Source organism: Sebastes fasciatus, chromosome 17 (assembly GCF_043250625.1).
Source record: "Sebastes fasciatus isolate fSebFas1 chromosome 17, fSebFas1.pri, whole genome shotgun sequence".
Classification (NCBI taxonomy): Eukaryota; Metazoa; Chordata; class Actinopteri; order Perciformes; family Sebastidae; genus Sebastes; species Sebastes fasciatus.
Genome location: NC_133811.1, coordinates 16,460,860 through 16,469,375, shown reverse-complemented (window position 1 = coordinate 16,469,375; position 8,516 = coordinate 16,460,860). Strand labels below are relative to the sequence as shown.

The following is an 8,516-nucleotide window of genomic DNA, read 5'->3' as shown; positions in this document are numbered from 1 at the left end:
ACTCTCTGAAGTATCCTCAGACTGATAGATCAAAAGAGAAACGTTCTTCGCCTCTCGGGAAGGTCACAGCGGTACTGTGGCGTGCACTTTTTAATGATCAGACTTTCTGCGTGTGGAGCTTTCACCACGCTGTCCTCAAACGATTAAGTCGTCATCAATATGAGATATAGTCTTAAGCCAGGGCCAAAATTGTTAACATCTTTGTTTTTGCAGCCTAGAGCGGGGTAAACATTGGAGAAAGAGAGCCATCTTTATTCTCGGCGTAAAGGAGCACATTCACATACATTCTTTCCCCCATCGCTGTGGCTTTTTTTTTTTTTTTTCTCAGAGCAAAATGAGCATATTCCAACCTCAAATCATTCCAAATATTTATGTACAGTCGCAACATTCGGGGGCTCGTGTGTGGAAGACAAATTCTCACTGTACTAATTTGGACTTTCCACCTCTCTCTCTGCGTTTAACACACTCTACAATCAAAGTATTTAATACCAGCGAGATGGCAGGGATACAAAAATATGGTGGAAAATACAATCTCTTAATAACACGCTGTATTTGCTGACATGCTATCTTATTGAACCCCAGTGAAAAGAACATTATCTTCTTACACCAGCGGGCTCATTTCAGATCACTTCGGATTCATTACTCATGCAGATAATGCTTTTTGACACACATATGCACCAAGGCACGCATACACGCACTTACTTAAGCAGCTGTGCCATATGACCCTGTGCTGCACAAGCCGACGGAGAGGATGCAAAATGCGAGTCGTCACCCTGGAGGGAGTGAAACGGCTGGAGGGGTGGGGGTGGGGGGGAGTCATGCACAGTGGACTTACAGTTTTTATAGCTTCAACCTGCAGAGAAAAAGGCTTAAAAAGGTCTTCAGAGTGCCGGCATTCTGCAGAACTTCACTACTGCGTTAAAGATCTACTACTTCACCCAGTCTCTCTCTATGTTGAAAGCACTTAGTATACAAGTGCATATATCAGCATGTTCCAAAAACACTCAATCTGAATCCGAGCAGTCACTGGTTTTGGAGGACTTGTGCTTTCGTTTCCTTTTTCTCTTCTTCTTCTCTTTCTTCTTCGTTTTCTCCTTCCCCTTTTTCCTTTTCTTGCTGCGATGGTGGTCAGACGACGAAGAGGAGGAGGAGGAGGAGGAGGAGGAAGTGGAGGAGGAAGAGCTGTCTGAATTGGAGGAGGAAGTGGTGTCCTGAAGCAGCTGCTGCAGCTGCTGGATCCTAGAGACGGGGAGGAGAGAAGGTGCGATTAGAGTCGAGTACAGGGAGGAAAACACAACTGATGTGAAGTGTCCTTGAGCAAGACGCAGCAGCCGCCGCCGCCGCCGCCGTCTTTGTCCTAGCGTCGGCATTTCCGGACTGTCAGCCAAGTGCCTACTTGTGTTACATATTTCCAGTAATTTTCTCAACAGTGCCCAATTACCCGCTGAATCTGCAGGTGTGTGGAGGATTTTCAGAACACACCTGGATAACGGGGTCATCCTGTCGCTTAAATACGAGGCTCGAGCTCAGACGACTAAAATAGATAAGATAACTTTCACCTGAACTGAAACAGAGGTTGTTGAACCAGGAGAGAAGAAGTCAATAAGATAGTTACTTAAACATTTGGTGAATTATCTACTTATCCACGGCCATAAAAGAAGCTCAAGAAGCAAGATTAAAACATCATCACGTCACAGAATGAGTGAGGAAGAAAGCACCACACTGCTCAGTGAAATACAAAACATTAGTCAGAAAGGAAGGTAGAAAAAAAAAAGAGATGTTCAGTCTTGGAGGCCACTGGAGTATATGCCCTTTAATTAGCTCAGAGAAGTGAGCCGGCACACCGAGAGTGATGATATCAGAAATGTAAATTTTTTTTTTTGAAGACTTAACTATTCAGCCGTGAAAGTGTTTCTCTGAGAAAAGGTTGACATGCTCTTGTGAAGTGTCCATCAGGCCTCATTAAGTTCTCGCGGAGCAGCGTGATCATCAGAGCTACTCCTTTAAGCGTACCTCTCGTCCTCAAAGTGAACTCCATCATAAAAGCACTTCACGAACCTACAGCTAAATTATGAAAAAAAATGTCTCTTCCCTCAGCTCAGAGACGTTTGAAAGAAAAGGTATAGTCCCTGCAAACTGTCAGCGCTGACTTTATTAGAGACTTAACGTTTCAGTCACTGACCTTCGTCAGGCATCGAATTCACAATGTACAACAACACATCTTTATATTAACTCCCAGAGACCCGCAACGACTTTACTGTCTTTCAGAAGCTGTAGCGGGTTCAGTTTTAATAACGCTCCATAGATACGCTAAATTGTGGCAAAGAAAAGCTGGCGTGGCCATTTTCAAAGAGGTCCGTTGACCTCCGACCTCAAGATGTGTGAATGAAAATGGGTTCTATGTTTTTTTTTGGGTGCAGTATAAATGTGTTATTTCGCCTGTTCTAATAATGGTGTATTTGAATATTTCTGCATACAGGGGTCCCTAAACAGTCTTGTAATTGCATAAATTGTAACGCTGAGACTCTTGTGGCTCCAATGAGCCCAGTTGTATTCATGTGTGATGTTAGTCCCCATAGTAACCATTTCATTTAATTGAGACCATTGTTTTTTAATTTGACCTCATTGTATAAAATGACCTGTGGTGACCTCTAGGATAATCACAGCCTCATGAAACTTTACAGCCACAAACTAGAACAGAAACAGAAGTGCTCGTCATCTAAACGCCAAAAAATGCAATTCTTGCAGAAATCTCCAAATGTCAAACGTTTTTGATACTTTATCACAACATGGCTTTTTCTATGGCGTTCCTCAAGGTCTTGGCGTCTTAATGTGGTATTTTGGAGGGATTATTGATCATTTTTTATCAATTATTGAGTGGTAAAAAATTCTGCAACAACATATGAATCATAATAGAGCAAGGTAATGGCCATCATATACTTTTATCATAATGTTCTATGCCCTTACACACTGTCACTTGTTTTAATTAATTCGTCATTTCATTAATATTTATTTTGGATTAATGACTAGAACAATTTGACACACAGTGTTGAGCTGCATCTCAAATTAATCTTCAGGTTCCCAGCTTTCAGATGATGTACACAACTTCTATGTGACATCTACTGCTGACCTGCTATCTCCCTCTAAAGACCCCCACTGTACCCCCTTAAAAAAACGGCTCTATTGTGGATCTCAGAGGGTTAACGCCACAAGCTGCAATAACTAGTGAAGAAAGGGGGGGGCAACTCTCAAACATCTGGGACTATTACCAAAACAATATATATCAAAATATGTGAAATACAAATAAAAATAGTAGAAATAGGAAAGAAAAGATTAAAAGATTAGATGGGCAATGCAAAATAAGCCATTTTTGGGAACGCATATCAGAAGACAAAATGGTCCAAGTCCGATATCCAACTGCAAATATCCTCATAACCTTGAAGAAGTGCAAAAAATGAACTTTCAAAAAGAATATAGATGCAAGTTCTTCTAATAAGTAGCTAATTCCTACAATTGCATCATTACAAGTTTTCAAGGACAACTTGAGACACAACACTGTAAATGCGATTGTAAAGTAAGCTGGGCGAAGGTTGAACTGTTTCACTTCCCTTTCAAAGAAGATGCCAAAATGAATGTGGCACAGACACGCAACTCAGACTTCAAAGCGCCGCTGGCCTTTGAATAACCTTTTCGTAATGCATGCAAAAATACACACAAGCGTGTTTGTGCTGCTGCTCTGCATGCACACACACAAACACACACACACACACACACACACCCCTACACTGACCCTTCATAATAGACAAACTTCAAATTCAAACACCCTGGCGTCAAACACTATTTGCTAGAAACCGGCACAGAGAACCAGCCACCATGAGAGAATTTCCAGGTCATTTGAGATTGTCCCACTGCGCTGTGGGAGAACTGTCTGAGAGCCGCCTCAAAAAACTGTCTTTTGTCTGTCCTTTCAGTCTATTAAAGTTTAAAAATCTGACTCTTACTCAGGGAAATTATAGCAGAGGATATGAACAACATGCATGATTAAAATAAAAATGAGTGTATGTACCTGGTTTCTTTTTCATTCCTTTTGTTTTCTCGAATGATGTCGTACATTGGGTCTTCATGAGCCTAAAAGACCAAAAGTCAATCTGTCATTACCTACTATGAAGAAAGGGGGAAACAAATCATACCTGCTTACAATAAGAGTTGCTACATTCAGAGGAAATGATCCCCTCAACCATTGTGCCGATTCTAGTGTTAGCATTTAAAAAAAAAAAAAACTCCCTATGACAATACGAGGTATGAAAATATGACACAGTTGCATTTATGGTAATCATTGCAGAGGCTGTGTGTTCCTGCAGTAAGTCAGTATTGCTCCATTACAGGCACATTGGAACAGGCTGTGTGAAGAAGTCTGCTGCCCACATGTTCCTCAGTGTAAACTAAATATGCCCCAAATCTGTTGTTAACCTCTCAGCCCAGCTCTCAGACACAAACGTTTGTCTCTGTCACAACTCCTTGACCTTGACACAACCTACATTCATTGACACCTTTTCCTAAATAAACTATGGGTGGGCTCATTTTTTTTCCTAAGCAGTTAACACACTCACCACTCTGAACTGCTCTAGTTTCTGGTTGCCTTTGATGAAGAACGGGCACTCTTTATCACCTGTCCTGTGGCCGTAGCGCTTGCATCTCCAACCTGCGGCAAAGGAAACAAATAATAAATCTGTGTGGTTGGGACAGATGGGCTGATGTGACAGGTACATCGTTGCTATATAATAGATCAAATATGGTAATGAAAGTATATTCTTGATCTCGGGAATAGTAGTTTGACAAAATAATCTTAAAAGGTGCTAAATTGCAAAGGGTGGGGGCGACACTTCCGCAACCACGACGTGGGTCGGGACGGCGTTATCAGCGGTAACTGCAGTGATTAGTAGGCTTGCCGCAGTAGTCAGTGTTACTAGTGTTCGGACACCCACTGATTACATCACTTTACCCTCCACTGTCGTTTTGCTTTTTTATAGAAATAAAACCCATTTAGTTAATTTTCACGTATCAGCGTTGTGTTATCAATACATAGTCGTACGCTATAAACCGAAAGTGAAAGTGTCTGCTCTGTGTACAGCACAGAGTAGCAGGAGTCAGCTTTCACAACACAGGATGAGAGAGAGTTGACAGACAAAGACGATGGCAGATGATTTGGTGTCAAAGCAAAAAAGAAAAAGCACCTATTTGGCAATATTTTTAATTTAAACCCAATGCTATAATAAAAACATGAATTCAGGGTAAAGAAAAATGTTTCCTTTTGTTTATGTAATACAAAAAAGCCAAAGAAAACAACTTGAGTCACGCACTCAAACAACCCTGCCCACATAGCGACGTGTTGCAGAATGTACGCCTCATTATAAAAACGCAGACCTACAGTACTGGGTGGCTTCACTGAAAAGAAGTGAAGAAGTTCTGTGAAAACTTCACACTGTTTTAATATTCAACACTTTAAGTGGCAGTGTAGCTGCCATGAATAACTTGAGAGTCTTTGTAAAGTGAGACCACAAAGTTTATTAACTTGGGTTTTGTCATGTCCATATCATTCACAGTGGCGTCTCTCTCTGTTCCTTTAAACTGGATGACATATTCAAACATTTTCTCAAAGGATTAAGCCGAGCGAGCATCGATGCTCAGATTCTGCAGAACAAATGCCAACTTGTGTACAGGGCCTGTGTGAATGTGCACTGACTCCCTAAATCCCTGGCTGTTCATGCAGCATGAAAATGAGTGGGACGAAGGAATGAATGGACACTGACTATAAGGACAGTCTTTGTCTCTGACCAGAAAGACAGAAGGTAATCTCCAACAACACCAGAATTAATCTCTAGCAACAGACAAACAATAGACGTGGTGTTAATTGTCAAGTGGTTACATTTGTCATCTATTAGGACCGCTGCCCACACGTGGAGGAGAAACACTCCCTCCTACGGTTCCTGAACTTTAAGTGTTATTTGTTGTTATTTCTATAGATGATATGAATTTAATTTGTGTACAGGGTGTTTATCTCAAAGTCTATCACAGGTTTAAACCTTTCAAGAGCTCTTCCATCATAATTCAATGAATATGAGAGTTTAAGTTTGGACATATTGTATTAATCACAAAAACCCAGCAACTTTCTTGAGCTCTAGTATTAAGTCTAAGGTGAAGACGAATACCCTTTTCCCACCAAATTTAGCGAGTATATGCAGGCTTTTTAAACATGGGAAAACACTCTAAAAATAGGTGATGGATTCCTTTCCCATTGCCAGCAGACGAGTATGCCTTTCTGTTTATTTTTCTGGCGTGGCACATTCAACGTCACGAATGCGACGGAAAACAGGGGTAGGAAACAGTGAAAATTTTACGTTTTTTTTTTTTTATATTCGTTACTTACTCAGTCTCTCTCTTTCAAACTCTCAAACCAGAGTTGGTGATTGTTGGAAAAGTGGAAAGGCTACAAAGACGGTTTTGATGAGTTTTATTTTGTTTCTTTCGAGTTTGAATGAGGTGTGTTTTGATAATAATATTGAGGTAAAATGACTTATGTCTGACTGGAGTCTGGTGGCTTTGAGGAGAGCATATTAATTGTATGTTTTGTATGTTAAGTAAGGAACAATGTACAGCGAGCCGGTCATTGTTGTGAAAGAAACCCTGTCAGGACAATACTGCACCCAGACACAGAGCGGAGGGGTGCAGCATCGCCCTGAAGCGGTTTCTTTCATAACAATGACCCACTAGCTGTACATTATCCCACTTATTACCCGGCTACTTACTTAAGAGATCAATAATATAAGTTCAAAACACCAATGAAAAAAAATAAAAATAAAATAAAATTCACAGCAAGGGGCTGTATCATAGGACAGATTTCATTCTCTTTTACAAAAGTGTATAATTAAAGATGAGCTTCACCTCTGACACCCAACCTCACTTCTGTAGCTGAGTGAAATGTCCCTGAGGTTTTTGGAACATCCAGTTACAAATGAAATCTTTGCAAAATACAACAGTTAACACATATCTCTCTCTGTGATATTGCTGAATTAGTGCATCTGTACTCACACTGCATCACCTTCACCTCCTTCCCCAGAGGCATCCACAGCCCCCTGGTGGGGGCGTTGGCCAGGAAGCTCCTGGCTGCTTCATTTCCTGGTTCAGCAGGAATACAGTCCTCTGGTTTGTCCTCATGCTCCTGCAACAGTAAACACTCACTGTCACTTCTGGGCATTTCTTTATGACTAAATAATACCTGCATGTGTCAAGTCCAAAGCTGCTTGGCATTCATTAAAGGACCCATATCGTGCTCATTTTCAGGTTCATACTTGTATTTTGTGTTTCTACTAGAAAATGTTTACATGCTGTAATGTTAAAAAAAACACGTTATTTTCCTCATACTATCTGCCTGAATATACCTGTATTTACCCCTCTGTCTGAAACGCTCCGTTTTAGCGCATTGTGACGGAATTGCAACAGAATTGCATTGCTAGGCAACAGCTTGGGTCCATGTGTACTTCCTGTCAGCTGATGACATTCACATACACCGCAACCAGGAAATAAATGGGGACACATTTAGAATGTTTACATTTAAAATTGTGTCAAGGGTCTAAATATTGTATGTTTGTGACATCACAAATGGACAGAAATCCAGAGAGCTTGTTTCAAATGCAGAGTTTCTGAATACGGGCTGTGTGTGTTTCACCGTTGATTGGAGTGTTTTGATACTTTCACAGTATTTATATAGGACTTATTATAATAAAATAACGTGAAAATCTCACTTTTTTATAATATGGGACCTTTAAATGTGTTTACCTTGATGAGTCCTGGTGGAGGTTTCTCATAGCTGCAGGAAATAAAGACAACACTGAGGTTAATTGTGTGGATTACTTGCAGTAAGGAGAGAAAACTGGTATATTAACATGTATAATTCATGCATAAGTTTGCAAGCTTCAACAGAAAAAGCTGTCATGTGATATTACTCACAAGGTCTCGACGTGTTTCAGTTGTTGGACTTCTTGGTTGAGTTTCTTCGTGTGTGTTTTGAGTTTCTCCAGATCCTGTTTGGAGGACTTGTGTCTCTTGTGCTCTCGTCGGTCCTCCTTCTCTCTTCTTCGCTTCTTGTCCGACATTGTCCTCCTGATACTGACACAAACTGGATCATTAACTTATAAATATCGCTGCATTTAAAGGGGTAATGTTGTTAGTAAATACACTGAGAAACCTCGGCCAACGTGCTAAAGAGCAGCAGCTAACTAGCAGACTGTGGTGCTGCTGGACTTCCTGTGCAGCCGGATTGGTTAGTTAAAGTCCAGCGACACCTGCAGGACAGCGGCGGTATAACACATGAACACATGCTGCAGGACTCAATGCTGCTTTTTATGTTTCAGTTTCTCTTTCATCGCATGTATTCTGCAGCTTTATGGCTTTGATATACATGACTGGCTTTTCCCAAACGTTTCTCGTCTTTTGTATGCTTGTGTGCTGATGTGTAT

At 40.9% G+C, this 8,516-nt stretch overlaps 1 protein-coding gene across 1 annotated transcript; it reads right to left on the bottom strand.

Annotated features, from left to right (window-relative positions):
* Window positions 1-231: 231 nt before the first annotated feature.
* rp9 (RP9 pre-mRNA splicing factor) lies at window positions 232-8,301 on the bottom strand. Its single transcript, XM_074613486.1, has 6 exons — window positions 8,008-8,301; window positions 7,837-7,867; window positions 7,090-7,219; window positions 4,611-4,702; window positions 4,067-4,128; window positions 232-1,239 (listed from the first exon to the last, which is right to left on the bottom strand). Exons 1-6 carry the CDS (start codon window positions 8,151-8,153, stop codon window positions 1,005-1,007), a joined length of 696 nt encoding a protein of 231 aa, XP_074469587.1. The 5' UTR covers window positions 8,154-8,301; the 3' UTR covers window positions 232-1,004.
* Window positions 8,302-8,516: the final 215 nt, after the last annotated feature.

Coding starts and splice junctions, on each gene's coding strand:
- rp9 (XM_074613486.1), bottom strand. CDS start 8,153: ATGTCGGACAAGAAGCGAAGAAGAGAGAAGGAGGACCGACGAGAGCAC. Junction 7,868..8,007: donor CTGAAACACGTCGAGACCTT/GTGAGTAATATC, acceptor TATTTCCTGCAG/CTATGAGAAACCTCCACCAG. Junction 1,240..4,066: donor AGGAATGAAAAAGAAACCAG/GTACATACACTC, acceptor CCCCGTCTCTAG/GATCCAGCAGCTGCAGCAGC.